The 15,055-nt window shown below is 48.5% G+C and overlaps 2 protein-coding genes across 22 annotated transcripts in view; both read left to right on the top strand.

Moving 5' to 3' along the window:
- LOC116939440 (MAP/microtubule affinity-regulating kinase 3-like) overlaps positions 1–3,784 on the top strand; it is a 46,634-nt gene extending 42,850 nt beyond the window's left edge. For 7 of the 12 annotated variants that reach the window (XM_032947783.2, XM_032947785.2, XM_032947793.2 and 4 more), the window contains one exon: positions 1,997–3,784. In XM_032947783.2, coding sequence (XP_032803674.1) covers positions 1,997–2,360 — 364 coding nt within the window. In that variant the 3' untranslated portion in view covers positions 2,361–3,784. Of the gene's footprint in view, positions 1–337; positions 383–1,996 lie in introns of all 12 variants that reach the window. The other 5 variants (XM_032947781.2, XM_032947784.2, XM_032947782.2 and 2 more) reach the window with 1 other exon arrangement.
- Positions 3,785–6,988: 3,204 nt separating this feature from the next.
- On the top strand, positions 6,989–10,425 carry MRPL57 (mitochondrial ribosomal protein L57). 10 transcript variants are annotated; one of them, XM_032947773.2, is made up of 2 exons: positions 6,989–7,097; positions 9,297–10,425. In XM_032947773.2, the coding sequence occupies exon 2, from the start codon at positions 9,305–9,307 to the stop codon at positions 9,611–9,613; it is 309 nt and encodes a 102-aa protein (XP_032803664.1). In that variant the 5' UTR covers positions 6,989–7,097; positions 9,297–9,304; the 3' UTR covers positions 9,614–10,425. The 10 variants fall into 10 exon arrangements, with proteins under 10 accessions (XP_032803664.1, XP_032803663.1, XP_032803671.1 ...); XM_032947772.2 differs by having other exon boundaries at positions 6,991–7,097; positions 9,294–10,425; XM_032947780.2 differs by having other exon boundaries at positions 6,992–7,097; positions 9,300–10,425.
- Positions 10,426–15,055: the final 4,630 nt, after the last annotated feature.

Below are 15,055 nucleotides of genomic sequence, written 5' to 3' on the forward strand. Positions count from 1 at the left end.
CTTGCATAGAAGAGAACCACCTACATTTTATACCAGAACACTGTTGGTGGGAGGGGAGGGAACTTGGAGTACATTTAAATATTAAAAGAGCTAGCCTAAGGTTGCATTTGTTATATGAGCTACGAAATGGACAGGATCGTAAAAATGCAATGTGAACTAACGATTTGTCCAGCCTCGTGTACAGCTCATTCTCGGGAATTGTACATTGTGCATTGTATGTTTGCTTTAGCAATGCAGTCTGTACCATGTACCATTTACACGTGGATTTTCCTGTCCAGGGGTGCCGGAGAGGCAGGGTGTAACTGTGCATTGCAAATCTGTCGTTGTTTTTGCCGAGGGCATTGAATGAGGCAGAAAGAATCGGCAGATTTGAAGGGCCGAGGTGAGCACCCCGGATGGGGGCACAGCATGGCTCCCCCGCTCTCACACGAGCTGTCTCCACGTTGAGCAGAAGTCTGCACTGCTGTTGGCAGCGACCTCCATGCAGTGACACCCATGACACCGATTTTCAATTTCTGGGAAAAGGGGATGGCGAAGATGACTTGCGCCATGCGTTTGGTTCTTTTCCATTGAATGCTTGATGTCGTCCTTGCCCCATTCATTCATGAGCAAGAAAAAAAACTCACACGTGCACACCATACTCTTGGTAAAATAAATGACGTTGGTCTTCATTTTTTGTTTTCTACAAACACAAATGTAAATATATAAACCTGAAATAACCCAACTTTTAATCCGTAACTTATAATACCGATGGGACTGTGTGTGTGTGTGTGGTGAGTTTTTGTATTGTGTTATTTGGTGTTTGTGCGATGTTATGTAATTTTTTGAGGGTGTTTATTCAGTCCTTTGATGATTTGATAGCAATTGCACGCACTGACCTTCGAACGCATGAGCATGCGGTCCTGTGGGCCCTCGGAACTCATCATCTCTTCATTGCGCTTTGGAGTTGCACTGGTCCAGGCCTTGCAGGCATATGCGCGCCTCGATGCTCGCCCAGCTGTCTCCAACCCTCTCCCGTCTATGCCACCTGTGGTTTGGGCACTCTGCCACCTGCGTCAATTGGGCCTTTGTGCATGAACTTAACAATACTCCCAAGGCTGTGTTGGTTAAAATGCAGATCACATTGCTTGAAGGTTACTGCCAACTCCGATAACTTTATTTTAAGTATCTCATTTACAATTCCAAGATGAATATAGTGCGTTTTTTGCATTGTCTATTCAAACTGAAACATGTTGGTAATATTAACAATGAGCATTATTACGGTCAGTATTTTGCCATTGTCGCTTAGAAACATTTTATTGTACCGTACTATGCTATACACAACACAAAGGGTGTTAAAGGAGAAAATAGGGAGGAAAGACAAAATAATACCTTTTTGACAATTTTGGCCAATACACTTTTTTATGATTTTTTTTTACATTGCAGTCCAGTTTTTAAATATTATTTGCATTTGGTAATCCAGTCAGGTGAAATTGTGTTCAATGCCATTTTAATTTGGCCACAGATCGCTCACCGAGGCGGGACATCCAAATGTAGGGTCCCTCATGAGCATTTTGCATCTGGGAATAAATCCCAAGTGTCCAGAGAGCTCGTACACTTTTGAAGGCGGTAACACTCAACTCTTCCATCTTCAGGACACCTCACAAGCCCACACGTAAAATGCCTGGGAAGACCAGGTGGTTGTCCCTCCAAAGGCTAACTGGGCTTAGATCTGCTTGGGTCCCAGGATCTGGTGAGATTGGCACATTTAGGGTGATTTGGTGATATGTCCGAGCACTTTATGCATTGGTCAGGGTTTGCCGGAGCCCTCTGGAGTTGGTAAATGGAGTACCCAACAGCGGTTGTATTGTGCAGATGCTAACTACCACCCTAGGGAATGTTGACATTTCCTCAAGCTCAGGGCCACCAAAGGAGATGCGCTTTAAGCAGCACCAGGCAAGTGGGGTAGTAGTTGTTGCAGTCGTTTTTGATGTCCACGTGTGCTTGTTGTTGACAGCCGCACCACCACAACCACCACGACAATGGAGGTGCGCGAGGAGCCACGCGACTCCAAGCCGCGCTCGCTTCGCTTCACGTGGAGCATGAAGACGACGAGCTCCATGGAGCCGGGCGAGATGATGCGCGAGATCCGCAAGGTGCTGGACAACAACGCGTGTGACTACGAGCAGCGCGAGCCCTACTTGCTGTACTGCGCACATGGCGAGACGCGATCGGGCGCCGAAGAGCCGGTCACCTGGGAGATGGAGGTGTGCAAGCTGCCGCGCCTCTCGCTCAACGGTGTGCGCTTCAAGCGCATTTCGGGCACCTCCATCGCCTTCAAAAACATCGCCTCCAAGATCGCTAACGAGCTCAAGCTCTGACAAGGTGGTGGCGGTGGCGGCGGAGGCGGCGGCAGAGGCGAACGCTCGGCGGGCTCGCCAAGCCCTCTGAGGATTCTCCAAGTTAGAAGGCAAAAAACTACAACTCTGGAGCACATGGCCTGACCTTGGAAACATGAGCGGTGACACAAACTCTGGCGATGTGCTTGCCTGCGCTACGATGCAGGGATGTCGTGCACGGGCTGGCGGAGCTGTGTAGAGATTTGAAGATGTGCCAGAGTTGTGATTAAACGCTTGCTTTTGAGCCATGTGGTGGAGCAAGAGTGAGAGCGACACGTACACGGGGGGGGGGGGGGGGTGGGGGGGATGTTATTTTTTGCCGATCCGCACCTTTCCGCAACGGGCACACTGGTTGGAATGCACAGATTGGTATACTTATATAAGCTTCCCAGTAACATCCAATTTAAAATCAATTATTTTATGTAAAATAAGAGCCGACGGATATGTTTAAAGTGTCCTGTATAAAAAAAAGCTATAATTTATGGTTGGTTTCAAAACAAGTGAAAACATTATTTTGCAAAAGCATTGTGAAGGCATGTAAGGCTGAGGCATTGAACCTAGGTTTCAGTCACTCAACTGGACGTCGAGCCGAGCACAGTGTTAAGCGTGGCGCCATCAACGAAACTGGGCCCTGGGATTCACAGCTTTGCTTTTAGAGGCGTCGTGCGTCCAGTTTTTTTTCCTCTTTGCCACTGTGGATCGCACGCCGTTTGCTGTATAGTCGCAGTTACCCTTGGCTCGGTGCAGTGAATGCCGGCCGTGATGTTGTACCCTGCACGGATGGACTGAAGGGATTGGGGGAGGGCCCCACTCCAGGGTTCTCAGCTGGGGACGCTGTCCCATCGGGATCGTCAAACTCGCAGCCCTGTTTTGCAACTCACAAGAGGGTTGAGTCTGCAAAGTAAATATGCGTTTATTACAAGCATTATTGATAAATATCTTACGTGCACTAAAACAACATTAACAATTGCAGAAGAGAATACTTACCCATTGATTTTAGTTCTTGTATAATTTCTTCATATTTATTAACGTACACGTTAATTTTTAGTAGGACGTACAAGCGAACATTTCCTCGGTTTTCTTCAAGTCGCAAGTATGAGCAAACCCCCACTATGTTAGTGTTTTATACTTGTGTTTGTGAAGACGAACTCACGAACTGCTGCAATCCCCCCCCCCCCCCGGTGTTTTGTACGAGGAAAAATGGGGCTGGCTGACCCTGAAGCTCCTCCGCTCATGCACATCCCGGGCGTCTTTACAACTGTGGCAACACTCGGGATCTTTCTTTTTTTTAAAAAACTATAGCTGTCGTTATGATCAGGTTCGTGCAAGCGGTCAATGCAAGATGTCAGATCCCTTAGCTATATATATCTGGTGCACAATTATTAAAACCCTTGTTGAAAACTCTGCACTGCCTGCCTATGTGTTTGGGTTTTTTTTGTTGTTGCATCTACACAAGCCGTGTGCGCGAGGGTGTTTTGCTAAATCAGACGCCTTTCGTAACGTGCATTGTAACTGGTTATGGAGACTACCGTGTGCCTTAGGCAAGGTAAAAAAAATAACTGCTTATTCTTTGCCGTATGACGGAAAATGATATAAAGTAGGATTATGTTTGGGAAATTGCCATTCTTTGGAGTGGAGAGGGGCAAAGGAGATGGGCCTTTAAGTCTGACTTCATTGTGAACATGCCGTTATATTTAAAGTTGTGCTTGTACACAACTGGCCAATCCATTCTAGATTTGAAGCTTTCGTGACTGCAAGGATCCATACTCTTTGGTTCTATTCGGTTAAGTCACGTAGGTAAAAAATAAAACGTGATTTTTGTTTTATTTTTTACCTACGTGACTTTACCGAATAGAACCAAAGAGTATGGCCAATCCAGTTACATTTTACATTTTTCCTTGGTCCATACAAAGTAATGTTGCTTCAACTAAATGGAATTGGCAGCACGCAATATTAAAATGTAATACGGTATTTAAGTGGTTGTGAGCTTCCGTGCGTGTACGTTCTTGCAAGGGGCATGACAGCAATATTTTGTCAATGCACCGTTGTATGTGGTAGAGCGTGCATTTATTAAGAGCTGCTATATTTTTTAAAATCGTTTACTGATTGCCAGTTTGATTACCGGATTAATTTGACCACGTGAAGGTGGTAAAATAAATTGTTCCTCCGTGGAGGTGATGGGCGAGACTTGATGACGACACAAGTACCGGACACGTGCCTCTCGGCTGGTTCGGAGTTTCCCCACATTCAGGAGGCAGGATGTTGCGAGCCATCGACATCTTTAAATGGACCCGAGTAATATACAGTACTGTACCTGAAAAGTCTAGTTGATTACACTCAATGACCATTGCAGCAGTAATAGCCTGATCGTCCCATTTGTCAAATTACAGAAAGTGAATGTCCGCGCATTAGCAGACAGCGCCCTCTACACGACAATTAAAAACGCTGCTCCTTCAGGGCCCAGAATCTAAATTATATTTATTGAGCGCCTTCGCTCAAAGCGTTGACAAGGATTGCCCAACATGCAATCGAGCCTTTGGGTCACGTGTAGGGCTGGAACAATGCGATCCCCTGGCCCCCACACTGCGTTGCATCGCCTCGCGAATAATTTTCCACCCCCATTGTCATCGAGCGAATGTGTGTGTTTTGTTTTGATGCTATGAATCGTAGCAAGGAAATACTGCAAGGTAACTCGTTACCGTTTAGTTCGGTTGCAAAATACATTAAGCCTGTAGTCTTTCCTTCTTATGCCATCTCGTTCCTGCCAATCGTCTTGATGGAAGAGGTAAGTAAGCCTCGGTGTTTGCCTCGTGCTTGTGTCAAGTCTCGGTTGTGTTTTATTCTAACGTTGAATGTCGTCTTCAGTCCGCTGAATTATATTCGTTTTTATAGTGTGCAGCACTGTCACAACTCTTAAGTATTTTCTCGACTGCTCTTTTTTCCCCCCCCCCTACACTTCCCATCGCAAGTTTTTTTTGGTGGGGCGTCCATAAATGACGTCACGCGATTTTGGACAATTTTTGACCCCCCCCCCCTCGTCACACGGCGTCACAAAAAGTCAGACCCCCCTCAAATATGACGTCACAAAGCTCTGCCCCCCCCCCCCAAAAAAAACATTTCCATTTTGAAAATTAAACATGCTTCAAATCGCTTTAAACAAACTCAAACTATGATGTAGGCGAAAACACGTATTATAAAGGAAGCGTTGGAAAGCTGAAATTTAGCATAACATTCACTTGAAAATATTCATCTAACTAAAACTGCATATGTTCAGAATATTATATTGAAATTATCTTCATATATAAAAGGCAAAGTTGTGAATATGTGTGTTCAAAATGTTTAGCGTACTTCCCGGCATGCAACAAACTTGAAATTTGCCATGTGAGTACTTTCCAGACTGTACACAATTTTTGGATGTACACCATGCAAGAATTATAAAAATACACTTGTTTTAGGGGGGGAGCTCAATAATGGATATATTTTTTGCACGGCAAGTGAGCTGTGACGTCAAATCTGTCACGTGACCCGCGCGTGTGTAAGCGTAACGCATTGTAGTGTAGTGGTTAACGCGCCGCGCTACGAACCCGGCGACCCGAGTTCGATTCCCGCTCACGGCCACCATCGGTGACGATTATCTGAACCGGTCCTGGGCCTCCCCTAGGTCGACTCAGCCTCAAACGAGGAACTGCTATGGTGTTAACATCGCCACTGGGGAGACAAAGGCGGCCGGGCGTGCTGCTGGCCACCCACTTCCTCGTATTATCATATATTTGAGCTGAACACCTTTTGGCGTCATCTGGTCTAGCACCAATTGAGACCAGGCTCTAAAGAAAGCTGTCTCTGGTGTGGACCAATCAGTTTCACGGACAATGCATATATTATCAGTGTGTTTTTTGTTTGCATTTTGACTGCAAGTATTGTGGTTAATGCAGACATGAATCCTTGTAAAAAAAAGGTTTCAGTTTTGTTGCCAGAAAAAAGGGGAAAAACCCTATTATTATCTTTTGGTACTGGCCAAGGAGGTCCAATGATGTAGGAACCATAAGGACAATTTAGATTAAAGTTATCAGTCTAACTCTCTACTACAACAAACAAATATGGCTAAAACAAAACGTTTTCGAAATCACCAACATAAAGCTATAAAAATCAATGTAACAGTGGTCATAGGAACTGTGATTCATATTTAACAATAAACGATATACATCACATGCACGACCAAACTTTGCAGCCATAGCTGGCAGCATGAGGCACTCCCATAAAAGTAGGAGTATCAAAAAACATTGTTCAATACACCTGTAAAGATCAGCACACTATAATAAAAACTCAAGATCAAACTTTTGCAGACGTTTCCCAAAAAAAAATTTTTGAATGAAAATAATCGAAAACACAACACGCACGGGCACGTTGAGTAACAACTTTGTTTCATCAAAATAATCGCCTATGTATTCATTATCGGCTTTTAACGAAATCCAAGGGGGGGCGTGGTGGTGCAAGGGCTTCAAGTAAAGAAAGCTTCCGATAGACGTACCCGGACCCCTTACCTGCAAGGGAATCGACTGCATTGACGGAATCACAGAATCGATACGAGCAGAGGTTTTTTTTTGTGTGTGTGACTCCACCCACCCAGCACCACCAAACCCCTCTGATCTGGCATCGCGCGGAGCCGGCACGCCACATCCACCGCGCGTCCACGCGGTTCGAAGCGCACTCTCGTCGAGGGTGCGTGAGAGAGAGAGAGGGGGCCTTGGAAGCTTTCCCCTTCCTTGTGGCCTCCCCTCCACCGGAGACCACATTCGCGTTGTGTGTCTGCGTGCGAATAAGGCGAGGAGGGAAGGGAAGGGAGGGAGGGAGGGGGAGGCGCGTTCATTGCGCGGGGACGATCGGTGCGGCCCTTTGGGCTCGGGCCCAGGGTAGGCTCGGGCCCAGGGCCCAGGGCAGGCTCGGGCCCAGGGCAGGCTCGGGCCCAGGGCCCAGGGCAGGCTCGGGCCCAGGGCCCAGGGCAGGCTCGGGCCCAGGGCCCAGGGCAGGCTCGGGCCCAGGGCCCAGGGCAGGCTCGGGCCCAGGGCCCAGGGCAGGCTCGGGCCCAGGGCCCAGGGCAGGCTCGGGCCCAGGGCCCAGGGCAGGCTCGGGCCCAGGGCCCAGGGCAGGCTCGGGCCCAAGGTCGCGAGCTGAACGCGCGGCATCAGCAGCACCCCACACATCGTGGTGGTGGTTGTTGTTGTTTGTTTGTGTTTATTAAAATTGTCACCGCGACGGGTTATTTTCGCAGGGAAGTTGAGTTTGCAGGTTCACGCGGAGTACAGCCGTTTAAAATACGGGGGCACCTTTGTTTAGTTGTCTATTTGTGTTTATAGCTCGCGATGGGACTTTTGTTGGGTGAACGTCGAGATTTATAAGGGGGCACGGGGTGGCCAATAAAGTCTGCGTTGGTCTGTAATAAGGTAGAGCACCGATAAGGGGTTTACAGGTGTGACTTAATGTAAGCAGTAATTTCCTTGCCCCTACCCCCCTCTGTCAATTCGCTGCTGGATTGAAGGCCTCCGTATCGATTGCCGGGGTTGTTTGACCATACTTCACCACGCTGGTCAGGGTGGTGGTGGTGTGAATGGGGGTGGCACCCCAAGAGCGTTTCAGAAGGCCGCTGCCCATGGCCCAGCCGTGTTAGGCCGCACCTCCGATTAGCACGGTTTGGCTGCGTACGGTGGGAAAGAAGTTCTTCGTATATAGTGTGGCTGAACGATTTGGGGACTATCTAATTGGGATTTTTCTGACAGATATTGCGATTTGATTTGCGATTCAATTTTTTGAAGTCAAGCAGTTCAATATTCGCTGTGTAATAGATTTAAATCACGTGATGGAGCATTGCCACGTGATACCATCAAAATATGAACTGCTTTATATTCTAATGCAAGGATGAGAACTTGAAATATATGAATTACCTTCCAACATGTATTTATTAAAATGTTTTGATTGAAATAGAACAATCAAACATAGAACAATTGTTAAATAAAATAATAAATAATAAAACATTTCCAATAATAAAGTAATAGGACTTTTTAAATCGCAAAATAATCGCAGCCTTTGCGATTTGCTAATCGCATTGTTTCAAATTGCGATTTCTATTTGAAATAAATTAATCGTTCAGCCCTAGTACATTGCCATGGGCGGGAATCAAACTCGGGTTGCTCAGTGCGCTAACTGCTGCCCCACCGCTCTCACATGAGAAAAAGTAAATATGTATCCATAAATAGCTCGCTGAGTGTCAGGCCTCCTCTTTACAGGGCCCTACATTGGGATGTTTGTAAAAGGAACGAACCCAGGGACCCAGAGAAAGCACGAGCTGACGAGGGGCCAACGGTTCAGAGTCCATACGGACAGGCTCGGGATGTAATTTCTGTACCACCAGGGCTTAATTTCAGTCGGTGTCTGTGGGACGATGACCCCGATAATATGTTCTCTCGCACTCTGGCTGGTCACTAATCACGTGCTTAGTCCATTTAACCAGCGACCCGAAATAAAGTGAGAAGTTAAGCTCTAATTACCACCGTTTTACGGCCAACTCGGCATAGTTTAAGCTATTTTGTACACCACTTAGCGTGTGTGTTGAACCGGCATCCCAGATTGATCTGGTCCTTGTCCAAGTTTCCCACAGGCGAACGCCTCTTACAGCGGCCATTTTATGACATTGACCATTTGTGAGCTTTTTCATAAATGTAGAGTTGTAAATTAACAATACTTCCTGATATGAATGTATTTATAGACACAAAATATTGCGTAACGCAAACTTAGCTTGTATACAATATCGCTTTCTGAAATCGGTGAATTTTCATTGCAGTGGACAACAATTTCCCCCCATGAAATATTTATCTGTGTGCACCACTTCCTCCTGATCCTCCCACTCCTCCTCAGCAGCAGCAGCAGCAGCGATGTTCCTGTCAGCGCTGCTCCGCATGAGCCTCCCCGGCGGCCGCCAGTGGGCCGGCAAGCACCGCCGGCCGCTGCGCGTGTCCTACAACAGCCTGGTGAAGCTGCGGCGGCGGCTCGAGGCGGAGGCTGAGAACGAGTACTGGCTGAGCCGCGCGTGGATGAGCCGCGAGCAGGAGAGCGGGCACATGGTGGAGTTTCGAACCAGCGCGTTTCGCGCTTTCACGCGGGAAAAGACGGCGGCGCGCTTCCCGCCGCACCGCTTCGTGAACGAGCACCTGCAGCAGCTGAACGTCAACAGGCGCTGGTGACCGCGGCGAGTGGCGATGGTGGCCACCGAGGCCTCCGCGTCGCGTTGTCCCCTCTCGGGGCCCCAGCGGCGTACTGCGCGGGCGGGTGGGCGTCGTGTGTTTGGGCAACGTGTCACTGGGCAGAAAGCGATCCGTCAGTAAGTGGCTGGGGCAGCCGCCTGCTGGTAGGACAACACGGCGCACCGTGAGCGGACGGCTGGGACAGCTCATTATCAGCTCATCGTGCTCGTCAATATCGGCTCGTTATCGGGACGGCGTGTTGCTGGGTGGCGCTTTTGTGGGCACCGCACCTCGCCGTACCGGCATCGTGTCGGGGGTTGGTGAGGGTGGCGAGGAGAGCTGGGTGTTGTGGTACCGCGTGGTGCTGGTGGCGTGAGGCTAATGTAGAAATTATCGAGCGTGTGCATTTGGGATGTAACGATTGGAACCACCAAATCCATTCTTACGCTCGTGATCCATGCATCAGATTGTATGTCTGAGGGCCAATTTATTTTTCCTTCATATTCATTGATGCCACTTCAAAGTATATTAATTCGTCTCACTGTAGACTAAACAAACTACAAGGAGAAAAATGTATTGCGACTCCAAATCATGACTTTGAAAATTCATCAAATTGTTGACCGAATCAATCGTTACATCCTTAGTGCGTGTATACGCGTGTACAGTTAGGTCGTGTTGGGCTCTGAGGTTGGGCAAGGGATATATTGTGCCTAGATCTCATGCACCATTCTAATCTTGAAGCAGATGTCATGTATTTGCCGATTTACAACATTGTAAAAAGCGCTGAATAAAGGCTTTTGATGGCGATCTAACACGTGGACTCGTAAGTTATGTTTTTATATAGAGTGCACTGCTTTAGTTTGTATTATCTTACGTTCATTTATTATTTGTGATTCCGTTAATCCAGTCTTGAAGCGGTGACGCAATATATAATGCACTGCGCGATAAACCAAGCAAACCTGAGTTCGATTCCCAGCCACAGCTCATTTTAATGGCAATCGATAGCTGGACCTGTCCTGGAGTCACCCCTTCGCCACCCCGCACTCACCAGCGTGGTAAAGTATGGTCCAATAATGCTCGTGATGAACACGCAATGCGGAGGCCCTCATCCAGCAGTGGATTGACAAAGGTGCCTATGAGCTTTTCCATTAAAAAAAAACCGCGGTGCATTTAAAAAGCAATCTTAAATTACATGTCATTGCCCTGCCTTGTCCTCCACGATATTAATAAAATGATTGACACCAAACTATGCCGGATCCCCGCTGCACTGCACGGCTTCGATATTAAAGGGAGGAGGGGGGGCGGGCGAGTTGAGCGCCACGTGCGTCATACCACGCGGAATGTTAATGGACGGAGACTTTTTTTTTACTTTCCGCTCGCCTTGTGGCTGCGTCGGCAAGCGGCGCGAGCCCGGGCTCCGCGTGACGGAGCTCTCCGTGGGGGGGCGACTTGTCGCGGGACGGTGCCCTCGATAATCGCTCACACCCCCCCCCCCCCCCCGTGACAAGAAAGTGGCAAGAAGGCGGCGTGGTCGCACCATGGTTACGGCCGTGTTTGAGCGGAGGAGAGTTTAGGAAGTGGCGAGTTTATTCGTTTCGAGTGAAAGTGGTTGTGGCGACGACCGTTGCGGTGTCGGGCGGGCCTCCGAGCTGTTTGGAATTGGTGTTCCAAGCCAGCCGCCTGCACGTGGAACTGCTTTGTCGTGACGCTTGGCGTTTGGAACTTTATTTCTGTTAAGTGACGCCACGGTGATTTGGGGGGGGGGGGGGGCTCTTCCGTATCTCGCGCCGTGCTTCGGGTACCTCTGACATCGTGGGACGGTCAGGCCAGGAGCCCTGAAGCCGAATATCGCACTCGCCGGTACCACTTGAGGTGGAATCACTTTCGTGGTTCCAACTTATTTCCGCGGCCAAATAACAGTTGATGTGATGACCATTGCAATGAGTGCATTATTCAAAGAATTCACTCTTAAGCCAAGTTAAACAAAAAATCGTTGCTACTGAAGTTTTTCTGCATTAGGTTGCACCTATGTTCTGCTCTGGCCCACAGATGGCTTCGGGTGTAGAGTTCATCTGCGTGTGACCTGTAAAACCCTTGGGGTTATTTTAATCCCCACGATGCTTCATCCCCCCGGTGTGCATCCAGGAAAAGCCGTGAGCCGCCCTGCTGGTAGACCGTGCCATCTGCGGTAACTGGGAATGGCAACCCTCGTGGACACTGCGGTGGGACGTTCCACATGCGTTGTGCCTCGAGTTGGCAGCGCCCAGGCTGGAGCTCAGCTCCCGTTCCAGGCTGGCTCCAGCGGCCGGAGCTCCAGAAGCACTGTGAAGCACACGGCGGCTCTGGCTCCACATAGTCTTTCCCTGCCAGCGACTCCAACAACCCATACTTTAAGTTATTACTACTTGTAAATAGACGAGGCAACCAAAATAACAAGAAGGGAATTTTTTTTTCGAATTCTGTAACAAACAAAAAAAATTATTTGGGCCTTTCGGTAAAGTCACGTAGATTGGTTCAAAGAGAATAACAAAAAAACTACGACATTTCGATCGCAACACAAGCGGTCCTGATGACGACCGCTTGTGTTTCGATCGAAACGTCGTAGTTTTTTGTTATTCTCTTTGAACCTATCTATGTGACTTTACCGAAAGACCCAAAGAATATGACTTCCTGCAGTCCTGAAAGCTTTAAGTAAAAACAAAACAATTTTAAGAGCGACAATGTACTTGAATATGAGATGTGCCTTAATAAATAAAATCACGAAGCAGTCTTTAAAGAGCTGCATTCGGCTCCGGAACTGCAAGTTGCCAACCTCTGAAAAAGACCAATCAGGTTAACGTTTTGTGTTTCATGTTTAAAAGGACAATAATATGACATGGTTTTAAGATAATTAAATACCCATTAACTCGAGGCCATTGGTGGCCCGCAAAGGTTCTTTGAGTGGCCTGCTGAGCTCTGGCCCACCGTGGGAGTTTCTGTGTGAAGACAAACGTGGCATCAACAAGGACGATGTATCCCATCTCATTGATATCAATTCTCAAACGAACGTTGCGTGCATCAAATCTCAAGTGTATGAATCTGGCGTAATGATGCATGCACGGATTTATATTGATTCCCAGTGCTCACAAGAGCCGCATCGAATCGCATGCTTAAGAAATTGTTTTTCAAATTATAGTATGCGTATTAAATTATTTTGTTGTTCACTCATTCGGCCAATGAGTGAACAAAACGATGACAATGAGAGTATGTGAAGAGGGAAGTGGGGGGGACGTGGCATCAGATGGGATTGAGGGAGCTTGAGCCATGGACCTGTCAGCGCACTGAGCAACCTGTGGCATCATAGCGTGCCCTTGTGAATCGTAACATCAAAGCTCACGCTATGAACTTTAAAAGCGTAACTTTACTCTGAGCTGCGACATCACCCCACCCTGTGAGATGACCGTGCGCTCCGTGACATCTCTGCATTATCTCTCCTCTGTGACATCTCTGCATTATCTCACCTCCGTGACATCTCTGCGTTATCTCTCCATGACATCTCTGCATTATCTCTCCTCTGTGACATCTCTGCGTTATCTCTCCGTGACATCTCTGCATTATCTCTCCTCTGTGACATCTCTGCATTATCTCACCTCCGTGACATCTCTGCATTATCTCTCCTCTGTGACATCTCTACATTATCTCTCCTCTGTGACATCTCTGCATTATCTCACCTCCGTGACATCTCTACATTATCTCTCCTCTGTGACATCTCTGCATTATCTCTCCTCTGTGACATCTCTGCATTATCTCTCCTCTGTGACATCTCTACATTATCTCTCCTCTGTGACATCTCTGCATTATCTCTCCTCTGTGACATCTCTGCATTATCTCTCCTCTGTGACATCTCTGCATTATCTCGCCTCCGTGAAATCTGCATTATCTCTCCTCTATGACATCTCTGCATTATCTCTCCTCTGTGACATCTCTGCATCATCTCTCCTCTGTGATATATCTGCATCATCTCTCCTCTGTGATATATCTGCATTATCTCTCCTCTGTGACATCTCTGCATTATCTCTCCTCCGTGACATATCTACATTATCTCCCAGCTCCAGTTCCACTTTGGCTCCAGTGGTCCCAGCTCCAGTTCCACTCTGGCTTCAGTAACCCCAGTTCCACTCTGGCTCCAGTGACCCCAGCTCCAGTTCCACTCTGGCTCCAGTGATCCCAGTTCCACTCTGGCTCTAGTAACCCCAGTTCCACTCTGGCTCCAGTAACCCCAGCTCCAGTTCCACTCTGGCTCCAGTAACCCCAGTTCCACTCTGGCTCCAGTGACCCCACTTCCACTATGGCTCCAGTGATCCCAGTTCCACTCTGGCTCCAGTAACCCCAGCTCCAGTTCCACTCTGGCTCCAGTGACCCCAGTTCCACTCTGGCTCCAGTGACCCCAGTTCCACTCTGGCTCCAGTGACCCCAGTTCCACTCTGGCTCCAGTGACCCCAGTTCCACTCTGGCTCCAGTAACCCCAGTTCCACTCTGGCTCCAGTAACCCCACTTCCACTCTGGCTCCAGTAACCCCACTTCCACTCTGGTTCCAGTAACCCCAGTTCCACTCTGGCTCTAGTAACCCCAGTTCCATTCTGGCTCCAGTAACCCCAGTTCCACTCTGGCTCCAGTGGTCCCAGTTCCACTCTGGCTCCAGTGGTCCCAGCTCCAGTTCCACTCTGGCTCCAGTGACCCCAGTTCCACTCTGGCTCCAGTGGTCCCAGCTCCAGTTCCACTCTGGCTCCAGTGACCCCACTTCCACTCTGGCTCCAGTGATCCCAGTTCCACTCTGGCTCCAGTGACCCCAGTTCCACTCTGGCTCCAGTGACCCCAGTTCCACTCTGGCTCCAGTGGTCCCAGCTTCAGTTCTACTCTGGCTCCAGTGACCCCATTTCCACTCTGGCTCTAGTAACTCCAGTTCCACTCTGGCTCCAGTGGTCCCAGTTCCACTCATTCTAGAACATAAAAAACTCTGCTCAGGCTCGAGGACCTCAGAGCCAGCTCCAGGCCTCCAGAGCCAAGGCTCAGCCAACCCTATAGCTTCAACTAATGTTCTCCACTCATTTGCAGATGGGGGGAGGGGGGTGGGGAGGGGGCAATTTCGCCAATAAGACATCAATGTGAGGGCCGCCGCACATTTTACACCATTGGGGTTTGACAGCAGCACGACAATGGGGATGTTTTCACATGTTGTGTATTGTCGGGAGCTGCACGTCAGGGGCCGCACTAAAGTCCACCAGGGGCTGCCAGTGGCCCTTGCAATGAGTCTGACTTGTTGAGCTTTTTCACATCAAGACAAAGTTCCACTGGATTGACACAGGTGAAGAATGGTCTCGAACAGAATGGGCCACAAGGGGAGCCGTGAAGCTGGCACAAGACAGATCTCATTCGGCCCCATCCTATATATCTGCATCATCT

This window comes from Petromyzon marinus, chromosome 6 (genome assembly GCF_048934315.1).
Source record: "Petromyzon marinus isolate PM22_M1 ecotype Great Lakes invasive population chromosome 6, UKy_Petmar_22M1.pri1.0, whole genome shotgun sequence".
NCBI lineage: Eukaryota > Metazoa > Chordata > Hyperoartia > Petromyzontiformes > Petromyzontidae > Petromyzon > Petromyzon marinus.

Excerpts from the sequence above, each read along its gene's own strand:
- MRPL57 (XM_032947773.2), top strand. The coding sequence starts at position 9,305 with ATGTTCCTGTCAGCGCTGCTCCGCATGAGCCTCCCCGGCGGCCGCCAG.